Source organism: Chelon labrosus (genome assembly GCF_963514085.1).
Source record: "Chelon labrosus genome assembly, chromosome: 2".
NCBI classification, from domain to species: Eukaryota; Metazoa; Chordata; class Actinopteri; order Mugiliformes; family Mugilidae; genus Chelon; species Chelon labrosus.
In genome coordinates this window covers 2,226,273-2,250,545 of record NC_140338.1, presented here as the reverse complement: position 1 = coordinate 2,250,545, position 24,273 = coordinate 2,226,273, and the positions used below count along the sequence as shown (strand labels likewise).

General features: G+C 43.3%; 3 protein-coding genes across 4 annotated transcripts; 1 reads left to right on the top strand and 2 right to left on the bottom strand.

Moving 5' to 3' along the window:
- Positions 1–584: 584 nt before the first annotated feature.
- Positions 585–18,801, bottom strand: wipf2a (WAS/WASL interacting protein family, member 2a). Its single transcript, XM_084572510.1, has 8 exons — positions 18,322–18,801; positions 13,360–13,508; positions 12,533–12,665; positions 10,408–10,530; positions 9,352–10,017; positions 5,257–5,508; positions 3,571–3,672; positions 585–2,825 (listed from the first exon to the last, which is right to left on the bottom strand). Exons 2-8 carry the CDS (start codon positions 13,420–13,422, stop codon positions 2,782–2,784), a joined length of 1,383 nt encoding a protein of 460 aa, XP_084428636.1. The 5' UTR covers positions 13,423–13,508; positions 18,322–18,801; the 3' UTR covers positions 585–2,781.
- A 1,003-nt stretch (positions 18,802–19,804) lies between these two features.
- mrpl21 (mitochondrial ribosomal protein L21) lies at positions 19,805–20,719 on the top strand. The gene has a single exon (XM_084559991.1). The coding sequence runs from the start codon at positions 19,927–19,929 to the stop codon at positions 20,515–20,517; it is 591 nt and encodes a 196-aa protein (XP_084416117.1). The 5' UTR covers positions 19,805–19,926; the 3' UTR covers positions 20,518–20,719.
- Positions 20,720–20,832: 113 nt separating this feature from the next.
- cUnh6orf120 (chromosome Un C6orf120 homolog) lies at positions 20,833–24,138 on the bottom strand. 2 transcript variants are annotated; one of them, XM_084560004.1, is made up of 2 exons: positions 23,882–24,138; positions 20,833–23,098 (listed from the first exon to the last, which is right to left on the bottom strand). In XM_084560004.1, the coding sequence occupies exon 2, from the start codon at positions 23,062–23,064 to the stop codon at positions 22,507–22,509; it is 558 nt and encodes a 185-aa protein (XP_084416130.1). In that variant the 5' UTR covers positions 23,065–23,098; positions 23,882–24,138; the 3' UTR covers positions 20,833–22,506. The 2 variants fall into 2 exon arrangements, with proteins under 2 accessions (XP_084416130.1, XP_084416131.1); XM_084560005.1 differs by having other exon boundaries at positions 23,896–23,919.
- Positions 24,139–24,273: the final 135 nt, after the last annotated feature.

Sequence of the window (24,273 nt, the reverse complement as noted above, 5' to 3'; positions counted from 1 at the left end):
AATTAGGCTGGATTAAAGATGCTACAGTGAGCTAACATGAAGTGTCACGCAGTTCACTCAAGAAAAAGACTGAACAATGGAATAAAACTACAGCATCTACATTTGTAAATCTATAATGTTCATTCATTCATTCATTGGTTCCTGTGAAGGGTCGTGGGGTCTGCTGGAGCCTATCCCAGCTGTCATTGGTCTAGAGGGGGGGTCCACCCTGGACAGGTCTCCAGTCTATCCCAGCTGTCATTGGTCTAGAGGGGGGTCCACCCTGGACAGGTCTCCAGTCTATCCCAGCTGTCATTGGTCTAGAGGGGGGGGTCCACCCTGGACAGGTCTCCAGTCTATCACAGGGCTAACACAGAGAGACACTCACACCTACGGCCAATTTAGAATCACCAATGAACCTAACCAGCATGTCTTTGGACGGTGGGAGGAAGCTGGAGAACCTGGAGAGAACCCACGCAGACACAGGGAGAACATGCAGACTACACACTGAAAGGAACCAGTCGGAACATGGATTAGAACCCAGAACCTTCTGGTGGCTCTGAGGCATCAGTGCTAACCAAAGAAAGAAAACAAACACACATACATCTGGTACCCTTTTACCCCAACAGGAATATATTTATTTGAAATTATTTCAAATGATAAAAAAAAAAAAAACATAGTTGATTAACATGAAATGACCACAGGGTTCCTGGACAAGGTGAGAGCACATAAGGAGATACATGTGAAGGGTCACCTGTGCTTTGAGGAGAGTGAACATCCAGAACAAGTGTAGGTCCATTTCTTATTCATTCATTTCTTTATTTTAAACCTTTGTGTCCATCAATCACCAGGCGCCTTCACTCAAACAACTCATCAATCACGACCTCTAGAAAACCCCTAAAACGTCGGCTCGTCGGTAGAAACCCTCGCTCGCATCCGTTAAGCTCACTCGTGGCCAAACATCCAGAGAAGTGCTACAGAGAGTCTGCTCGACCAGACCCACGCCCCCCGACTGGAACATCGTTATAACTCTTAATCATCTCTCTTTCCTATATTACAAGCTTTTTACAACATAAAAAATAGATCAATAGCTATGATTACCTCATTCCTTAATGTAAATATACAATATTTATTGCATTTTTCAAATAGACTAGTTTATTATTAACTTTGCCGTCGTCGTCGTCGTCGTCTTCCTCGCCGTGAAATGCGACGACAGCAAAAATAAAAGCACTGGTACCGATGAGATCAGACGTGTGTAAGGCAAAGACCAGCAGGTGGCGCTGTGTCGACGATAACTGAACAATCGGCGCAGGACGCTGGTTTTTGTTCACTTTTCCTGACATGGCATCGTTTAAAATATGATGTTAGTGTTTTAAAGTGAAGCTTAAAGTTTGTCTGTTTTTAAACAGTTCTCTGGCACTTAAGTGTTCCTGTTTTGTTTTTTATTTTTTTATATTTTTTAATGTTTTTTGGTTAGCTGCTACAATCTACGCTCTGTACAAACTGCTCCGTGCATAGCAATTAAAACAGCGACATGACGTCTTTCTCTATTTCTTGTTTCTGTCCTTCTTTCAAGTTGTACCAGCAGCAAAGGAAAAAAAAAAGAAACATAGACGTGATAAATCAGCTTTTTTCTGAAGATCTGCAAAAAAAACAACTGAGAAATGATCCCTTTAAACAAAAAACAACTCCTCTGCAAGCCCTCAGCTAAATAATCCAAACCCATAACTTAGTGTTGGACTCAGACGCTGGCTACGTGAACATAACAGTCTGTCACACACATCAGGGACACATCATCATCATCATCATCATCATTATTATTATTATTAATATTTTTTTGTGTGTGTGATGTCTTGAGTGCATAAATCTGCATCATGCACAGTGCTTCGGTTTTAGCAGTTAAGCTGCCGTGCAACGTCGCCTGAAGATGGAAATGTGCACGCTCTTCAAATGTAGGAAACAAAAGCAGAAATAAAACAGAAGACAAATAACCAGGCTAGCTAGCGTTGTGTCTGAACTTGGCATGCTTTCCAGTAAAGTATTTTGTCCACAATCAAAAAAAAATGTCACTTTATATATATATGTTTATATTTCGAACGTGCAAAATGTGGAAAATGTGGTCACTCTGCACAGTTCACGCGACTCCACCCACATTTGGCACACGTGAGAGTCGATTCAAACGCACCCTTAAACCTGGCACTGCTGGAATGGCTAGTTAAGACAAAACTAATCAAAAATAATAATAATCTACTGAGATAGCTTTCATTCATAGTGTTGAATTCTTCTTTTCCTCCCCCTCTTCCACAATTTAATGCAAATGACACCAAAAACAAAAAAAAAGATCAGAATCATGAGCATCACAACTCTTACCATTATAATCGTGAGTATGATAAACGACGGTGGAATGCAGAGATCTGGAAGTGTTCAGAGTTTGGTCCTGATATGTCAAAGCCTCTGCATCATCCCGTCGGCAGAGGAGACGTCGAGGTGGTCACAGTCGGAACGGGTCGAGGTCGTTTCTTTCTCGCCTCCAAGTGTTTTTTATTATTTTTTGTTTGTTTCTTCTCTGGTGCAGAGACGGAAGCTGTCAGACCGGTGTGGTGTAGTGATGCTTACTTTGTGCTTACCGCTGTGCGTCCGGGTGGCTGCTGGTTTAGTGTTAAAGTGTGTGTTGTAGTGTAGTTTGTGATTCGAGCTCTTCGTCACCACTTCCCCTCCTCCTTCCTCCCTCCCTGACTGACTGACTGACTGACTGCCCATCGAGTCGACCGACAGAGTTCAAGCCCTGAGCTGGGGGTCGATTCACCTCCCCACCGGTGGCGCTGGAGGAGCTCCTCTCACCATGGCTGAAAACAGAAGGAGGAACACACCGTTATTAACTCCAGGTCAGTCTTATAAGGTAGTGTAGGACCTAAACGTACGTAGACTACACTGGTGTAACAACAACTCCACCCAAACACACGTCTTTGTCCTCAGTCGGGTTCATTCTTGTTTCTACTTCCTGCTTCACTTTCAACAACGGCGACTGAAACTTTCCCTGAAATTTCACACGAGTCGTACAAACGTCTGTGTCTCTGAACCTCCTCAGTTAACCTTTCAGACTTTTTATTGATCCAAAACAATCAATTCAAAATGTGTGGAGACGGAGAAGCAGCCAGGTATACTAAAGAGGAAACACGCTGCTACAGAGCTGACCAATCACAGCTCTTGCACCATCCACCCAGAGACGTTGTCCACGTCAGCTACGGCGCTCGGCTCTGTGCAGGTGTCTCCGTTATCACCGTAGCCTGCAATTTCATTTTTTTTATTATTTAATTATTCTTGTAAATATTGTGTAAATAGATTTTTCTCATTTTATTTTTACTGTTTAGTTATTTTTTTTTTAATATACATTATGTATAAACTTCCCAGTGTCGATTAATAAAGCATGTATTTATTTATCTATTCATTCAGGGGATCATCCACCACGACTCTACAGCTAATATTTACTGCCCACAGGACTGAATCCAAACTGATTAGAGGAGATCAGCTTCTCACTGAGGGAGACTTGAAGCGTATCGTTAAAAGGTGAAATGAAAGCTGCTCTCGTACCCTTGTTGGTTTTGCTGGGGTAGACTCTGTTCATGGGCCTGAAGTCATCTGGAGGTGGAAGGTCGTCGATGGGGTGGAAGCTGTACCTCGACTCAAAATCATCTGAGGGAAGAATTAAAACAATAAATAAATAAATAAATGTGCATATACACAACAAAGTCACACATTCAACAAATTAACTTCAAAAATAATATTTATTAGAACAGAGAGAGTATTTAATTGTCTGCCAGCTGTGTGTTTGTAAAACTGACCACTAGTTAGAAGTCTAACAGGATGGGTGTAAATAAATAATAATAATAAATTAAAAGGTTTTCATTTGACAGATTTGATATTGTTTTTTTAAATCCACATAATTTCCTGCATCTCCTGAAATCTGGTGAGATAAGTCCACGTGTGACGTTTGACGACAGAGTAGACGTAAAAGTAGAAACACCACAAATCTGATTTGACTCGATATCAACTCATTTCAGTTTTGAAACATTTTCACTTTGAATTAAAACCAGAGTTATCACTGGATCCAGAGATCTGCATCTTCACCCTCCAGTTTCACATCCTGTCGTCAAACTTTTTAAACACAATCCCCGTTCAGGTCTGACGCTGCTTCTGTCACACGTGAACTAATCTTGATCTTGTATTTAAAAAAAATCTATTCAAGGATTTTATGAATCTACACCAGATCTTTCAAACCACGACGGGTTTCATTTAGAACAGGGGGGTCACACTCATTGTAGTTCAGGGGCCAAATTCAGCTGGACTGGTAAGACAACAGCATAATAACCCAGAAGTAATGACAACTACAGACTCTAGACTCCAGATAGTGCAAAAAAGAACAAGTAAATTAGGAGAATGTTTACATTTAATAAACTATCCTTGAAATTTCTTGACAAAAGTGAGCAAAATTCATGTACACTGCCGTCTGCTGTTTAGTCCTCGGTCTCAGTGTTAGTGATCTGTCACTTCTCTGACTAAAACAGTGGACAAATTAGGGATATCAGATAATTTCTATGTGATTTTTGCACTTTGCAAATTCATGCTGCGGGCCACATTAGACCCTCTGGTGGGCCGGTTTTGGCCCACGGGCCGTATGTTTGACACCTGTGATTTAGAACATTTAATTTTGTAAAGATTAACTAGATAAAAGCTCTGGATATTTATCGACTTCCTTCCTCTTTCCAGAGATTTCCAGAGTGTAACACGTTGCATGTTCAGCGGCTGCCCCTTCATGAGGCTCAGGTAGTAATTGAGGAACTGTCCCCGTCCTCCTGATCTGTCCAGTACAACAGGAAACGCAGCGGACGCTTTGCATAGCTGCAGTGGGATCATTTGACTATCGACAAACATGCACCACCGTCACCTCCACCTCCACCAATGATTTACAGATCATCTCATGCAGAAAACAGCCGGTCAGGCCTGACGCTTTAATCTGGGCTGTTCATTATGTTTTTATACGTCTCTTAACTCTGAGTTCTGTCAGATTTTCATCACGACGTGTGCAAAGTGGTTTTAGGAGGAGCTTCCTGAAGTCAGAACTGATCAACCTGAAGGTGTGAGGGTGTGAGGGAGAGAGGGGGAGAGTCTGAAGAACTAAACTATGACCATAGTTAAAACACAAAACCTTCAAAGCTGTGACTGGGGAGGAGGATAATGATGATGAAGATGATGATGATGAAGCGTGTCCCGACTCACCCATGATGGATTTGGAGGAGGAGCTGGAGGAGTGACCATTCCTGACGGGTGGAGGTGGAGGAGGGGGTCCAACCGGGGTTCTGGATGATGATGATGAAGAAGATGAAGAGGAGGAGGAGAGAGGAGGCGGCGGTTTGGAGACCCGGCTGTGAGACTCCGACACCACGGAGCTGTGGCCGCGGTACGGGGGCGGGGGAGGAGGAGGGGCGTCCCGACCGCCGTTACGAGACCCGGGATGGGGAACCTGGGGAGCTGAGTGGACAACACACACACACACACACACACACACACGATCAGGACGACAATTATGATGTTCCTCTATGTGTACGCCGATCAGCCACAACATTATGACCACTGACAGGAGACATTAATAACATTTAAACCATCTTGTGACAGTTCAATGTTCTGCTGGGAAACTTCTGGACCTGGCATTCATTGGTGTGGATGTTACTTAGACATGTAGCACCCACCTAGACCAGACCAGGCACCCCCACCCCATAGCAATGACACTCCCAAACTGATCAAGTATCTGTGGGATGATCCACAGAGGCCCCTCCCCTCAAAGACCCCCCCACTAACAACAGGACACCCTCAGAAGGTCCATGTCCATTCTCTGATGAGTCTCTGCACAATATTAGGAAGGTGGTCATAATGTTATGCCTGATCGAGGAAATTACGCGTATTAAAGAAAATAATGAATAAATAAATAAATAAATCTTAGGGTTTTATAATCAATATTGGATCTTTAATATAATAATAATCTATTTGAATCGTTCAGACGTTCATCAGTGTTATTCTCTTCACTGGTCGGTGGTTTTAATGTTGTGGCTGACCGATTGTATCACGCCAAGTACGACCATCAAACATCACATTCTAACCGCTCATCACGTCGTTGCGTATTCAGTGACGTTTCTCTATGAACCATTACGTCCAGCTCCTCATAAACACCAGTGGAATAAATCCTCAGCGGGGACGAGCCAGAGACAGAAGACAAACTCCACGGGGACGGAATATTCCACAGAGCTTCAGGAATGCAGAGAGACCAGGAGACGAATCGCTCCGTCGTCCAATCGCGGCCCAGAGCTCCGGCTAACAAGTGCCTTCCTGTTTGCTGTGAATTCAAATTATGAATACGTTTCCATTGAGCCATAAACTCAGCCGGGGCAGGAAACGTCAGTAGAAACTTGTGAAATATAGAGAAATAATTTAGTTTAAGGAAGGGAACTTCATTTACTTCACTGTTAATATAATTTCCCCAAATGCTGCTGCTGCTTGAATCCTGAAAGGTCAGAGTCGGGTGTGTTACATGTGGAGCGGAGCAAATACCACTGCTGCCCTCTGCTCTACATTCAGACGTGACCTGGAGGAGGTGTGATCATGTGGAGGAAACGTTTCAGCAGAATGTTTAAGGCCGGATCTGAGAGATAACGAGTCAAAACTTGCTTTGCCTTCGACGTGATCTTTCCTCCGGCTCAGAACGGAGACCAGCGAGGTCTTCAGACGTCACACATGCAAAACCTTTAATGTGGATTAAATAAAATCACACGGGCGCTCGAACGACTGGTCGATTAGGACAATATTAAAACAAGTTAAAGCAGCTTTCATACTCTGAAGCACTGTTTAAACTCAGGTCCGATCAGAGCAGTAAACAGAGCAAACAGTCAAAAATGACGAGGTAGAAACTTTTATAGAAACACAAGAAGGTTGGATGTGTGATCAACCTGCCGGCCCAAGATCAACAACATTTTTTAATCGACTAAACATCGTCACCGAGTGCATCTTGATCGGAAAGATTGGACTTTTCCTCCATCTTATCTGGTCAGGTGTGTTTATGGACCGTAGTAGCTTTTTAAATGACATGATACTGAGCAGGATGAATTGTGTTCGGGTTCCAACGGCTTCTTGTTCCTGATCTGGAGAACAATCTGCACGTTACCTCCACACTGGCTAGATCTGCTGCAGCGCATGAGGCAATAAAAAGCTTGTATTAAATAATTTATCCTAATTGTCGAGGCCAAACAGCATGAATCTCCCCATATTTGTGAATCAGGGCTGGGTTTAAAATATAAAAAGAAAAGTTTTCCGAAGTTCTTCATTTAAAAGATGCAATTTCAAGTCATAAAATCCTTGAATCGATTCTTTAAGTACATTTTAAGCCATTTCCTGCGTCCTCCTGCAACGGGATTATTCCAAAACACGACAAAAGCTCCAACTCAGAGAACATCGTCAGGACCGAACGCTTGTTGGATTGATTGGATGAAAGAGAAGAGCTGCACAAATGCAAATACCGTATTTTTCGGACTATAAGTCGCACTTTTTTTCATGGTTTGGCTGGCCCTGCGACTTATACTCAGGTGCGACTTATATATTAAAATATATAATTTCACGTGTTCGTTATTTTCACACTGACAGCCGCGAGAGGGCACTCTAGGCTTGTGTGCCAGTATCTGCTACTCCTTTTACTCCTGCGTAATAGCGGCGTCTTCCTCCGAAGTTCGCGGAGCTGCTTAGAAGTGACACAGAGGATGAAGAATTCAGTGGATTTAGTGATTTGGAGTGAGATCGAGAGTTTGGTAAACTTGTTATGTTATGTTGTTTATGCTATAGTTATCTGAATAGCTGTTAACATACCAGACACCTATTCAGCCCGTTGTTCTATTGTTAGTACTATAACTTGCCTTTCAAGATGAAATGTGTTCTTGGTCTCCGATTTTATCAAATAAATTTCCCCCAAAAATGCGACTTATAGTCCAGTGCGACTTATATATGTTTTTTTCTTCTTCATTATGCATTTTTTAGCTGGTGCGACTTATACTCCGGAGCGACTTATAGTCCGGAAAATACGGTACTCAAGAAAGATGAGAAACTAGAGGTAAAATACTGTGGACACTAGGGATGAGCGATATGGACTAAAAAAATGATCCTGATAATTTCTGGTATTTATCACGGTAACGATAAAAATGACGATAAATAAACACCACTTCAGTCTAATCTTTTTGACTATAATTCATCTGCAAGTTTTATCTGAGTTGTTGTTTTTTTACCGGACTCTTTGGATGAAGTCGACGCTGCTTCTGCATCGTTGCTCATTTTCTGTCTTTCTTCATCTTCTGGTTTGTGTTTGAGGTGGTGGAACAAATCAGTGGTGTTACTGTCCTTTTTATGCACTATTTGTTAGTAAACCTTGCACGTTGTAATTTGCTGCTTCGCATCAGACCTTTTAACCCCTTCATGCTTAGTGTCGTGAATTCGCGACGCACTGTTTCCGTTCAGACTGCAGCCGAAATAACGCATGTAATACTCCAATGTCAGTTTGTGCACATTCAAAAAATTCCTAGGAACCTTTTGCCAGCACTAGTTTCTCGTAGGACCGGCCGGAGTGGTACGCAAAAATATAATTGAAAAATCAATTCAGGCGTTAAGAGGTTAAAACCAAACCAGATAACGAAGGTGGAGCCTCGTCTAGGAACGAGCTCCTCACTGCCCGGCGTATCTGCTCCGCCTTCCGCCATCGTCAGTTTGTCAATATTCCACACGTGTTGGGCTGCGAGTGTGTCGCGCACATTTATACGTCATCTATGGGAATTTATCGTTTTTATCGTGGGACGACATATTCTTACCGTGGGGAATGTTTCTGACGATATATCGTAAACGATGAAATATCGCACATCCCTACCACAAATCTCTGGAAACAACGACAACATTAGTTTTAGTTTTAAGTAGAATTATTTCAAAACTGAAAAATATAAAATATATAAATGAATCAGGACTGAATCAATCAGTCGTGATACCAGCCCTAGATAATTATCATTAGTTGTAGAGCCAGACATAAAAATAAATATGTATATTTTTACAATTCACCGAGTCATAAAACATAGCAGCTTCTTTGAGGAATTCACTAAATGGTTGATTTAAGAAATTATTAGATTAAATCAATAATTAAAATAATCATGAGCTGCAGATTTAAATCGTTTATACTGAAGCTGGTGTTCAGAAACATACTGGAAATTATTAGTAGAGGAGAATTTATTTTTTTTACTGTGTCTAACGTCTCAGATCTTTGAAACACTCGATGGGTGGAGGTGTGTCAGTTACCTGTTCTGCGTCCGGGCGGCTCTCTGGCCGGCGGTGGTGGCCTGTTGCCCTGCTGAGAGGATGGAGATGATGAGAGAGGAGGTGGAGGAGCATGGCTACGTCCTTGGGTGCCTCCTGACGAATGCTTTTTGTGCAGAGAGTTGTGCCTCATGGGGAGCTCTGGAGCCCCTCCACCGTCCACATGGGACGGCCCGTTGGATGTGTGTGGTCTGTACGGTGGTGGAGGAGGAGGAGCAGAAGAACCACTGGTTGGGGGTCTGCTGGAAGATGGAGGTTTGGAGGTGCCGCCCCCGACGGGGCCTCTGTTGGGTGTCGGAGGGAGGGGTTTCTCTCTACTGTGAGAGGAGGATGAGGAATGTGGAGCAGGTGCTTTCTGGTTGGGGGTGGGGGGAGCATTGTTACGGCCACCTCTGTTGAAGGGTGGAGGAGGAGGTGGAGCAGAGGTGCTGTGCTTCATCCCGCTGCCTGTGGAGGAGCTGCTGCTGGAGCTGGGGGGGCGTGAGATGTCAGGCAGGGAGGGGCGGTGAGAGCGGTGGTGCTCCGGCGGAGAGGGCTTGTTGCTCGACGAAGGCGACGGCGAGCGGCCTGTTGGGGGACGGGGCGCCGCGGGCCGGGACCCCGGGGGCCGGAGGGCGGACCTGCCCACCGATCCACCTACTGGACCATCTGGATGGAGGACAGAGAGCTGGTGTTTAGTACAAGTACTGAAATGAAAACATGAACCGTCACATTGATTTAAAGTTAAAAATAACTGGATATGCGTCTCAGTTTTTCTTCATTAAAATATCAAACAAGCAACAGAAGAGATGTCAAAGGTTGAAGCCATCTGCATGAAACATGAACACACCTGTCTGGTCCCACAGAGACACAACAGGTGGACCAGGAAATAAAATGAAACGTGTGAAAAGACGATAAGGAGAAATGTAAAAAGGACTAAATGTTGCAGCTTTTGCAGAAAACATGCAAAGCTGTAGAACCTCTGCTTCCAAATATAAATAATGGTGGTAAAATTAAAGCAAAGATCTGATCACACAACCAGAAGAAGACGGTTTTTACCTCCAACTGGTCGTAATTTTGGCACACCTCCTTGGAAAAGGCCCCCCATTCCCATCGGCCCTCCGCCTCCAAAACCTCCTCCACCTCCTCCACCTCCGCCTCCACCACCTCCGCCTCCTGATTCTGAGAAGAAAACAGAAATAAGACAAGACACACGTCAATACACACTGACCACAAATAAAGGTCCCCCCTCTAATATCTGGTTGGACCTCCTTTATCTCTGATTCCAGCTCATTCTCTGTATCATTGTTTCTATAATCTTCTCCAATGTCTCCAGATTTATTTCCATCCAGTGTTTCATTCATTTTTCACCAAGATCTTGTATTGATGATGGGAGAGTCTGACCACTGACCAAAGCCTTCTCCAGCACATCCCAAAGATTCTCAATGGGGTTCAGGTCTGGACTCTGTGGTGGCCAATCCATGTGTGAACATGATGTCTCATGCTCCCTGAACCACTCTTTCACAATCTGAGCCCCATGAATCCTGGCATTGTCATCTTGGAATATGATCCACTGATGGAATAACCTGGTCATTCAGTATATTCAGGTAGTCAGCTGACCTCATTCTTTGGACACATAATGTTGCTGAACCTAGACCTGAGCAACTGCAGCAACCCCAGATCATAGCACTGCCCCCACAGGCTTGTACAGTAGACACTAGGCATGATGGGTGCATCACTTCATCTGCCTCTCTTCTTACCCTGATGCTTCTCCACTATCCTTCCAGTTTTTAATAATGCCTTGGACAGTTCTTAACCCAGTTTTAGTAGTTTCTACAATCTCCTTAGATGTTTTCTCTGCTTGATGCATGCCAATGATTTGACCCTTCTCAAACAGACGACCACAGGATGTGTCTTTAGACATGGTTGTTGAAGAAATGAGAAGCTACTCATTGCACCAGCTGCCTCACCCGTGCAGTAATTATCCAATAGGAGGCTCCTTCCTGTTTGATTAGTTAAATCCAGGTGGAGACTGTTTTTTGGCCAGGTAGTGTGTACGTATAAAAGATCAACTGGAAACACATTTAAATATTCAAATATTTTAAAAGCGTAGGAGGTCACCGTGACAGACCGTGAGAAAAAAGTGAGTAAAAAGAAAAGTGTGTTTAATTCTATTATTGGATTTTTTACTTTAATTCCATGAGCACTGCTTCGTGGCCTGCAGACAGGAGAGGTATAAATAACTACATTTTCTCTTCAAGATGTATTCTCCTAAAAGTATACGGCAATAAGACGCCAAGAAGCAACTTGATGTTACTAGTGATGGAGACGCACACATATAAAGCACCTGTGACTGACTGGTGAGTCCTTACATTACTTTATATTCATGCAATAAATATACAAACGTACATTATATAGTAATATGCACCGTACAGTGATCGGTTTGACCCAGTCATGAACAAACATGAGGGCTGGAGATCTCTACTGATTTCCTCATTTGACTCGATTCATTTAGAGTTAAAAGGTTTGAGTTTCAAAACTAATTTAACTCATGTTGATGCAGATTATCCAGCTGTTCTCCGTCGTCACACCCTGGTACCGTCTTCCCATCGACACGCAACTTTTGTCAAAGCTGATTAAATAATAAAATGTGCCACCTGATAACTTTTCAACTAATTACTCTTTATTGTACATTTATTTTTGGATGTCAGGGAGAGTAGACCACATTTATATGAAACTGTGACATGAAAACACTTGGGAGACGGGTCAAATTAGACCTGAAGGACAACAGGACGGTTAAATCCTATCGTCTTGGATCTTCTGTCATGTTGTGGATCTGTCTCAGACGTCGTGGACTAATCTCAGTTTGTGGTCTTGCAAGATTTGTCTCGCAAAAGTAGTCTTAAGATCAAATCGACTTTTTTTTTTAAACCCAGTCCTAAAAAAACACAATCTGAACTCAAAGTCCAACATCTAACTTCTTATTCTGGGCTTTTAACTGCTTCTCAGTCTTTTAGGAGACTCAAAGACTGCAGCCAAAGTCTCCTACTCATTAAAAGCTCTCTCATGTCCCCTCAGTAATTCGTTAACTGCTGCCACTGACATGTCTGTAGATGTATTTCTTCTGTACTTTTCACAGGCAGTAAGTAAATCAGAGGAGATCTGAGTGTTTGCTGTAACTCACTCTCTATGATCGGAGCGCTCCGGTCACTGACGGCGGCGACCTTCTTCAGCTTGGCGCCTTTGCAGATGTCGGACAGCAGCGCTCCTCTGCCTTTCGTCTCAGAGGAGCTGAGCTTGGGAGGAGTGGTGTTCGCCTGTGGAGGACGTTAAGAGCGTTAACGGCTACGCAGTCACACCGCTGCTTCCTCCGGTCTGAACCGGAGCAGAAGGTTTGTAGACCCGGGTTTATTTGCACACTTAAAAGAGAACGGCGGCTTGTAAACACCAGTCCCGTGACTCAGCAGCTGGTTCACTGGACATGCTCTGGGTGACGTCTCATCTCGCCAGTTTTGAGATTTGGGCCGTTTCTGTTTTATTTCTGCACATTTAGCTATAATTTAAGTTCTCTGATGCTCATGTCAGACAAGAAGGCCAACATTAAAACCTGATCATCGAAGCTGCCTTTAGACCAGACTGAGTAAACACACAGAAGAACTGTTAGAGGAAGTATTTGACTTCTCTCTTACCTCAGCAAAACAAACATGTTTCCATAAATGACATGTGAGTCCTTCTGTTCTTATATGGTGCGTTACTACCGAGTGTAGCCACCAAGACATTCTTCAAATTATGAAACAACTTGTCCCTCAAGTCGACCTCCTTTTCATAAAGGTCACAGGCTTTTTGTCCTGACATGAGAAGCTGATGTATATTTACAGTAAACTGTGTGAGATGAACGGTACGTCATCTCCATCGGTCCAGCTACGTCCCGACTCATGAACAACTTCCTCGCTGCAACCAAACGCGGAACAAAATTTTTTTTTATTTGTTTGTTTTTATCTGGTCACTGACCTCATGGAAGGTTGGGGGAGGCGGGGGTCCTGGGGGAGGAGGGGGAGGGGGAGGAATAGGCATCCTGTCCCTCTGTTGGCACCGCTCTGTGTGGGTTAAAGGCTGGCGACTTCACCGTCTCCACCGGGACGACACACACACACTGACTCCTGGGGGAAACAAAAACACACACACAGACACATACACCGATCAGCCACAACATTATGACCATTAGTAGAAGTCAATAACATTTAAACCATCTTGTGACAGTTCAGTGTTCTGCTGGGAAACTTCTGGACCTGGCATTCATTGGTGTGGATGTTACTTAGACATGTAGCACCCACCTAGACCAGACCAGGCACCCCCACCCCACCTAGACCAGACCAGGCACCCCCACCCCCAAAAGGCCCGGGCTCAACATCTACCGACAACGAAAGGGTGGATGTGATGTTTCATCCAAGCATCCTGTATCAATCTTTCAAAAGGTCGAACCAGAGGAGCTACTATTAGCTCGGAGGCTATTAGGGAAGTGTTTTTAAGCACAGACTGTTCCATGTGAAGGTCTATTTTCCACTTCAAGGTCTGTCCCAGGGGACAAACAGAAGCCGAGGCCCCTGTTCAGACCTTAGATTAACATCCGTCCTGGGAAATCCGATCGCAAGTGTCCACTTGTGTTTGCGCATGGCTTTATTAACAAGCGCCTCCACGTGCATCTCCAGCCAGCACTGATCTGTATGCAGTTAAACAACGAGATATGATTTTGCATCCAGCTGCGTCTCTAATGGATCAGAACCGTCATTACTGAACCCTGGAAGCTTACATACATTACACGTCATGATTTAATTTCTGTGACAGAGAAATCTGAGGTAATAAAGTTAAACAAAGACACGGGTCATTATTGTCAAAATACATAAGTTAACTCCTTATACGTCATTCTCCAGGACGGATGTTGATGTGAGGTCTGAATGGGGCCAGAGCTCCTCCATCTGAGGGAGGAACCAGGGTCGAATTATTCCAAGTTGTATTAAAATATATATATCATCAGTTTTGTTACCAGATTTGTTTTTTCTGCTGATGAATTAATAGTGTCAGGTCTAAAAATAAGAGCTCAGTCTGTCTCTCAATAACAATTCTTACTGTGATTCATTTCTTATTTAATTCCTAAATGTTCAACTCGGGTAAATCCGTCGTATCCCAACGTGACGATTACTCATTCCTGAAAACATCATCCAGGTTTTATGAGGCCTAAGGTCTAGCAGCTAACTGCACCTCTTTATACGGGTTATAAGTCAACAAACATCGGGATTAACAAACGCAGTAAGACTTCTCTGCTGCTCACAAGATGCAACCATTTTTCTCCTCGATGAGAAATTCTCAGTGGAAGGAAGCAGCTCCCGGGGGGGGGGGGGGGGGGGATACTTGGATCAGAAGATGACCACTTCACTTCAACGGGCCTCAGTGTTAAACAACCCAGACAAAGAGGAGGATTTAAATGTCAGCCTTAAACACACTGGCACCCACAGTTGCAGCGTTGGATCAAGAGGCCCGTCATCTGGGCGACTATTTGATGGAGCGACAAATGATTTGCTGTGGAACTTCACAGGGAGACGATTAACACGACGACAAGGTTATCAGACATTAGATGTTGACCTGTATGACCTGGTTAGGGTCTGTGCAGGAGCAACGTTGAGTTTGATAGTTGGCAACTAGTCAGATATGTTGAGTTTCTCTGTGTACGTCACACAACGGCGCCCAGAACTGAGTGGCTCATGTTGGAGGGTTAAATAATCACTGCAACACAGAGAAAGAGAGAAAAGACGTCCGAGCAGATGATGTGAAGAAGAAGAAGGAAGAATTTTCTGTCCGGCTACTGAGAAACGATCACAGGTTGCGTTGCTGCGACTTGTAGTTACAACTCTGGACACGTGCTCGTCTGACACACGTGAAATAACCTACTTTACATATTGGACGCTTCTAGAGTTCAGGATTATAATCTGAGCTTTATGTAGGTCACTAAAATCACATGTCAGCGAGTGAGACGTTCCTACGCAGCACAGGAAGAGAAAAGTTCATATCAAAACCAACCTTAATTTGATACGATACACCTGGTCCCTGAAACGGCTCTGAACGTGTCAGCTCCGCACACAATGAGTGTCTAAGGTCACGGGATCTCCCCAAACCAGTTAGCTGCCTTGGCCCATTGTTGGCTCATGCAGGCGGGCGGCGCTGGCTCCTCACCTCGCCCCGCCCTCGCCCTCTGCTGCTCCATTCCTTAGGCAGCGCCGGGTGAACGAGCGCTGGGCAAGTTTTTACCGAGAGAAACCCAAAGGAATCTCACCGAGCCAGCTCGCCAGTCAGCCAGTCAGTCGGTGACGCGGTTGAAACAGCGGCAGACAGAAACTGAGAGCGGGGGGTTAACGTAATCACGCTGAATGCACAGACGTGAAGAGACAGAAGCTTTTAAAGCCCATAAAATCTGTTATTATCATCACTATTGACAATACTGTAATGTTTTCAATGACATTTTAAATTTAAGATGTTCAGTTTCGCTCTGTTTGATATTTATATCAATAATAATATTTGTCGGCGCCTTTCAGGACACTCAAGGTCACCGTATAAAACTGTTAAAAGTAATAATGACATTAGTCTGGATTTAGTAACAACTGCCAAGTATTTCCCATCACAGTGACGTCTCATAAACTAGATATATTATAAATAATAGCTTGTTGCTGCCAGTACAGTTCTGTACTTTTGGAAAAGCCTTTCATTGTGAATTATAGCTGATGTCAAACTAAATAATGTTTATCTGTTTTTCCTGACACAAGTGTCTTGGAAAAGCAATAACAGATGTAATAATTCAGACTTGAAGGAATAAAAGTTAGAGTTGAGTTTGCTCTAAGATAATCTTCTGTGATTTAGTATTTTTTTTTTTTATCATGAAAACGTAACTTCAGTAAATTATTAATGGGGCAGAAGAAAGCATGATGCACGTCCATGTTTTAAAAAGTTAATCTGTGGTGGAGAGCAGGACACGGTTTAAGAAGTCATGAAAATCTTTTTCAGAATATACATCTTTCATTGTAAATTAGAGCTAAATTTATCCTCCTTAAAGATTAAAACATATAATTACAATCAATCTCTGCCTCTAAAAGTCCAAAATGTTCAGATTCTCAGTTTATTACAACACAAAATAAAATATCTGAAAAGCTTAATGTGGAAAACGTTGGAACCGATGAATGTTCAGCTTGTTTAAAGACTGATTTACAGGTTATTGACTTAACTGTAACTGTTCATTTAACTTATCCCGAACAATTTTATATCAAAAAACTTATCAACAGTCTAATTAGTCCAGCTCTGGTTTCAATCAGTGGGAAACACATTGCTAGCAACTTGTACAGAGCAACATGAAAATGTAAGGCCTGTGGGTGTAAGCCAAAAAACGTGGGATCAGAAACTGAGTCGGATTATTCGTGAATTATATACTAAATATTTTTAGGTAAATGTCTCTTGGGTTTGTAAGCGTCAGAGAAACACACTGATGCGTTTGAAAATTGCCATTTCTTTAAGTTAAATAAGGTCAAGGAATTTTTTTTGTAGATAAATGCTAATTATCTGGCTACTGATAAGGTATTAATAAGAACTTTCAATTTTATTGGACACCTGGATACTTTTAACATCTAGAATATATTAGTTCTGTGCATGTAAAGAAAAATATACATATGATTATGAAAATAAAAAAAGGCATACTGCAGTTTTCCACAGCTCAAGGATATATCTCTTGTTCGTCTTGTTTCATCCGTCCAGCAGCACAAACTCCCTGAACATTCATCATGTGATGCTTGAAATGAGCAAATCCTAAAATGAATTCAATCATATAAAATCCTAGAATCATATTTGTCTCTCCTTAAATGTAAGGATGTGTCTTTTATAAATTAAAGCACCTTTTATTTCCATAACTGAGGTGTGTGACTGTTCACACAAACCGTCAGCCATTCATTCCCCAATAAAACTAAAAAACAACAGGGCCCGACCTTTGACCCCCACAATCTAACGAATCCCTTCCATTCAAGATCAAAGCAAAGTGAAGTGTTAAGTAGGTCACGATCATTGCTGAGGTTTTCTCTCCACTAAGCTGTTCACTCAAAGAGTTGGTAAACAGCCATTTAATGGTGGTGGGGGGGGGGGGGTCATCTCTCCCCACATCAACAGTGTGACGCTACACAGAGAAAAAACACAGCCGGGAAGAGAGGGAGGGCTGTACGAGGAAGTTGGATGCTTTTGTGGTCAAGGAAATGCACTGGGCTGAAGGCCTGGAGCGCTGCGTGAGCGTGTTTCTAGGCTCTGACAACCCCAGACTGTCAAGACCTCAAGACCGGGTCTGATAGGAGACCTGAGACAAGTCCAGGGCAGATTTAACTGTCAGCAACTAACCACACAGCACACACACACATATATAGATTACTTATTTAGTGCAGCGTAAATCCAACAGAGCAAGGTAACTATGTACATTTACATGTCACCATTTGAGTATGTACACAATTACAGCCAAGTAATTTGTTTAATATGTCAAATATTTCCTGTTTCTAGCTTCTCAGATGTGATGTTTAATGTGTTTCTATGCCACATGACAGTAAATTAAATATCTTTGGCTATTTGAAGCTAAAGTATAACATTTATGCGGACCGTTTCTCTTCCCTACGTCCTGACACGTCTACTTCAACTATATTTGTCTGATAATATTGCTTTTAAGGGTATATTTGTAAGGTAATTTAAGTTACTTAAAGTACTGTTAGTATACAACGTTATGTATTACACAAATGCAGGAGCGGAAACATGCAAATTGTGACATAAACCTCAGTAAAACAGGACCGATCAGGCCTGGACAGGTTGTGTAGCCGCTCCCGGGTAAAGAAACAAACATACCTGCCAGCAGCTAGCTTCAACTTAGGTGGAGTTAAGTTAGCTTCCCAAGAATGTACTCACCCGTGCTCGAACAAGTGGACGTTTTGTAGTCTTGTCCCCACAAACAACATGAATAGAAAGTGCAGTTGTGGCAGTCCTTCGTCGGAGCAGTTTGACAAAAAAAATAAAAAATAGGATGGGAGGGTGCTGGCAAGCCGTGGTGATGTAACTTAATGCCACCAAGAGACACTCGCAGGTTAGCCGGCTAACGTTAGCTAGCTGTAGTCGGTTTACCAGTTTGGCTAGCGGCGGTTACACTGGAGCTAGCCGCAGTTAGCTGGTTAGCATCGAGCTGTTTACTTTCCAGCTGTCAGTGTCAGCGAAGAAGAGCTGCTTGCAAACAAACCGAGACAGTGAAGCGCTTAAAACAAACTCAAAACAAACTGCACAACGTGTCCGAGACCGTCTTTTCACAGTTTCGGGTGGCTACGAAAAACTTTAACCGCACTCCTGACCTGCAAGCAGAGCCATACTCCCCGCTGACACCGTTTTATCGGTTCCTTCTCGGAAACCCGGAAACGGGAACGCCGACACAAAATGGAGGCACAGCGGCGCTGCGTTTAAGCGCCGCCGTAAATTCCAGGTTTTCGCTCACCAGGACGAAATGTGACGTTGCTCCGCGATAAGGCTCCAGTTATGAGTATGTCCTCAAACTATTTATATATATTTAAACACAGAAGAATTCATAGCACGGTAATAATGAATGAATGAATGAATGAATGAATGAATCACACGTTATTATTGTCATTATACACTGCACAATGAAACTGTGTTTGGTTAAACATCAACACAGAGACAGACAAAGATAAGATTACAACTGTAGTCTTTTATTGCAATGGTATTTATTATTCCACAACAGTAGAAGTGTTCAGCTGTTGATTGTTGGAGAGGTTTACAACTGTTTATAATTTGTTTTCCATTATGTTTGCGCTAAAATTGTACTGGAAGAACAATTCAGAAAGACAGTTTTATAATAGTTTTGGCGATTTTATATATATATAATTTTGCTGTATATAGCCACAACCAGGTTAACTTTTTCTACTCCTCATCTCCACTGTCTGTGGTATTTTTTTATTATTCCCCAGACACCTATAAACAACCAGAGGTCAAGAGTTTGAGAGGTTACTTGGTATATTAGCTGATTCACAGAAAGTCGGTGAGTAAATGATAATTGATTCATCCTTTAAACCCTCTCATACTGACTTTTGTCCTTTGTTTGACTATTTTTAAAGCCTAAAATAAAATATATCGCCTATTTTTTAGCCAACTTCTTCTCAGCTGACTAGTTTGTACACTTCTTTTGGGATTGTGAAGCTAGACCACATTCACATTAAATTATGTGATATAAAAACAATTTAAATGGGTCAAATTTGACCTGAAGGTTAAACATTTTTTGAATAATATTAGTATGATTAGCTATACATATATAAAGTATTGGTAGCTGAATATTATTCTGTTATAAAACAACATAAACTCAAATATATGAGCACTCTCTTCCACTAAAATCGTTTTTTATCTCTTTAAAAACGAATATTTCTGTTTTTAAAGAACATTTCTGAAAGCGGAAGTTTCAGCTGACAGCAAGTTGGCGCATGCGCGGTGGCAGCCGTCCTACTTCCTGTCAAGATGGCGGTGAGCAGAGGGTGTACGGGACTGTGGAGGACATGCAGCCTGTTGTTACCCAAACAGCCGGTCCTCTTCCCCGCCGCCCTCCGAGCACAGAGCTCCGTTAGCGGGGACCGGCTGCCGTGGACCTCGCTGTCCAGGCCTCCGTGGCCGGAGCAGACGAGCCCGGTCCCGGCGGAGGAGGAGCGGAGCCGACACGCCGCGGTGGTGAGCACCGTCAACCAGCGTATCCTCCAGCAGGACTTCGGCCGGCTGTTCGCCGTGGTGCACTTCGCCGGTCGCCAGTGGAAGGTCACCGACGAGGACCTGATCCTGATCGAGAACCACATCGAGGCGGAGTGTGGAGACCGGATCCGGATGGAGAAGGTGCTGCTGGTCGGGGCGGAGGACTTCACCCTGGTCGGCAGGCCCCTGCTGGGAAGGGATCTGGTCCGGGTCGAGGCGACTGTCCTGGAAAAGACCGAGTCCTGGCCCAAAGTCAACATGCGGTTCTGGAAGAGACACCGGTTCCAACGCAAACGGATCATCGTCCAGCCTCAGACGGTGCTGAGGATCAACAGCATCGAGCTGGCCTCCACACTGTCACCATGATGATGAAGAGGAGGAGGAGGAGGAGGAGGAGGAGGAGGACTGGAGCATCTAACTCACTGACTGAGTTTAATTGTTCTTTAAGAAACAAACCTGGACAACTCTGGAGTTGAGCAGTTGTTCTAAGGAGGATTTTCTTTCTTGTAAATAAAAGTGTGACTGCAGGAAGTTAATCAGATATTAAAGTTTTGGGTTTTGACTAAGATCTGAGAGATTTGTTGTAATTTTGAGTTGTGAAATAATGGCAGACTTAAAAGTATTGACTCCAGGAGTTGGCTGCTCTAAGAGGCCAGCTGTTTTATAAATTAAAATTAAGACTTTTTGCAGCACAAGTTTAATTTAAAGTGTGTTGCACCACGTAAAAGTACATCTAGTTTGCTTCTAAGTGTGTGGCTGATGTGTTGTTATATAGAACTGGAGCAGAGACTAAACCATATCTACAGAGGGAGAGGGTCCACCGTGCTTCTACAGGGGCCCAGACGGGACAAGGTATTCAATCAGCAACCGTCCCACTAGGAGCCACTAAACCTTACACAATGAACCTTGAAGAGTAACTGGACTTGTAGAGTTTCTTACGGACGTTTCATCCAAGTAGCTTCTTTAGTTCTAAAAGAAACTCAAAGCTCCTTCGTCCGTCGCCGTCATACACTTTTACAAACATGTGAACCACACCTGAGTCTCATCACATTGATGGAAACACTCCTGAACACATGGACTCTGGTTTGACCTTGAGAATGAACTCGTAATCCCAGGAGGGCACTTATAGTTGCTTGTTTGACTGGTTTCTCTTTGTCTGCTTTCAGGACTCTGCTCATGTTTTGAGTCATTTTTATGTGAACCATTCTAAAACACGTGACCGTATGTGGCCGTGTGCTGAAACAAAGACAAGACACAAAACGTGCAAAATAATGTTTTTATTCTGAAACCTGACTCACAAGTTGCTCGGTCGTTCCGAGGACTGATCTGAAGGCACTGTTGAACATTTCTGCTCAGTGGTCACAAGTTTACTCACAACTGAGCTCCAGAGTTGGAGGTGATGTTTTAAATCAGGAGCTTTGTCCAACAGGCGGATTTAAAAATAAAAAAAAAATAAACAAGAAAAAGTGATCAAATAAAATGTTGCTACTCGTGTTAACAGGTTGTTTAGCAAATCCCTTCATAAACCAGATGCTCTCGAGTTGGAGAAATGTCAAGAACAGAAAATGAAAACTTTGGCATCCTGATTTTAAAACGTCGTCAGGTTTTCCTTCCTTTACGTCAAACAATAAACCAGTGACTGTATTGCTAAGTCTGATTGGACATTTAAACCCACATAGATCGTATGAGGTTAGGTTTTTAAAATCTACCAAAGCACAGTAATAATATATGAATGTTGTGATCCTCCTTCTCTGTGCCGTCGGTGAAACCACTTCTTTCTTGGCACAACGACGCTGTGAAAGAGATGCAGTGAGATTCAAACAGGTGAATGTGGAGCAGGTCTGCCCAGATGACTACAGATCATCTTTAACGGGATCATTTCACGACCGGAGGAGGAGGAGGAGGAGGAGGAGGAGGGGGAGGAGGAATGATTACACCTACCGACCTACAGTATGAGTGTTGACTTATAAAAACCAAATCTATCATTTAAGACTCCAGAACCAGTCCACTCTCGCTCTTTTGGTTAAACCACAATTCAAAATAGAAAGAAAAAATGTCAAAGAGCCAAATCCAGACCCTGAGCGTCACCTTGATTCATTTTCTCTCGATGACACAGGTGATGTGAAACATTTCATGACTGATCAGGCTTCACTGGTGATTCCTGCTCAGTGATCCACCCCAACTTTTTTTAAAATCTGATTTGTGCCGTTGTTTATCCTAGAACTGTTAAAATGATGATGTACAACATCTTCTTCTCCTCACACAATGAAAACAAATACTACTCTTTATTGGCCAACGGAGCCAAAAACAGAATCCCCCACATTCGGTCACAGTAGCAAAGGATGTAAACGGTTTTCAAAACACAATCTCCAGAATGATTTTCAGAAGGCCAATCAGAATAGTCCAAAAGATCGACTCTTCTTCCTGAAAGTCCTCCTCTCCTGCTTGAGCGGATTGCTTCTCCTTATGTTTGCCTTCTGAATCGTACGAGCCCCTGTCAAACGGGTCCTGGAGCACCGTCTGATCGTAGAACACCCGCATCTCAAACTCGCTCTCCCGGTGGGACGGGTGGCCGTAAATGCCGATGCCCACGGGCCTCGCGAAGTCCCCCGGCACCACCACCACGTCAGGGCCGCAGGTGACCGACTGCAGCTTGTAGGTGTCGAAGCTCGGGTGCAGGGTTTTGTCCGACACGTACAGGTCGGCGTCTCCCTTGAGGCTTTGCATGTGCAGGATGATTCTGCCGTCGTGGTTAAGGCGCAGGTAGCTGTAGTTTCCCGCCCCGATGTGGCCCTGAACCACATGGAGCAGCACCCACTCCTCGGGGACGCCGTCATCCTCCGAGGGGCTCAGGAAGCTTCTGGCCTGGGACAACAAGAGGGCGACGACCAGCGCGCTGAAGCTCAGCATCATGGCGAAGGCATCTGTCAGTCAGTCACCAGACAGCCTGGGAAGCAGGAAGCAAGACTCAGCTTTAGCAAAGAATGCAACTTAACAAGGATAAAACCCAGGAAACTAAACTGTCTTCATCTACCGATTAATTATTTTACCGACCAGGTGTACAGAGCTTTAAGGACACCTGTAGGTCTCCAGCTCAGCAGCAGCTATATATTCTCTCGGGTTCAGCAGCTGTCCGCCTCCTTCTCACAGCTTCTAAAAATAAACCGCTGGCCCTCCCTCCTCTCAACCGGCGAGTCTGACCTTTGATACGACGGAAAAAACCACCGAAACACCGCTTTTCTCTAGTGAACGTTGACTGGAGCAGCTTTAACATTTAATCATTTGCTTAATACAAACCAGATAAGCGCGTCAAGTCACAGATATGCAACAGGACTCGTTTGTATTAACGTCGACGTGAAGCTACCAGCATGCTAACAGCTAACACAGCACCTGCCTGGCCACCAGGAGCTCACCTCTAATAAAATAATGCTAATAATAAATAATAATAAATATCTAACTATGTTATTTAAAATAAATGTTTAGTAATATTTATATAAATATATATTAGTTCAAACATGTCCGAGCAAACGGCTAGCTACTTACTTAGCTAACTGCTGACTAGCTTCCTTGTTAGCTTACGTTGCAACTAGCTCGTTTAGCCTGAGGTAAATGCGCACAAGTTTACAAAAATAAGCCCGTGGAGCAATTTAAAGTTTAACAATGACGTTATTAATTTATATTTTTTAACGGTTTTAAGATATTTAAGAGCCATTTGGCACGGTTTACTTACAGAGCTGTCATTACCTAACCAGCATCTTCAAATAAAACACAGCAGCAACTAAAGTTCTTCTTCTTCGCTTCCTGTTCAGTAGATTCACCGAGAACAAAGCGGAGCACTGGCGCCACCTACCGGCTACACGCTTAACGACACACACACACCCACCATCCAGCCGCGCTTCATCAAATCAGCAGGTTTTCAGGTAAATGCACCAAAAGAGCGGATGATATATGACTAAGAAATTAATTAACAAGTAGCCAACCTTCATAACCACCAGAAATATGTCAGCTGGCTTCTCATTATTTAAAACCGGGACTGAATAGGGATTAATAATCTACTAGACAAGGACGTGTTGCTCTACTTCTTTTTATTTATTTCCCATAGTTCTATTGTTGGTACATGCC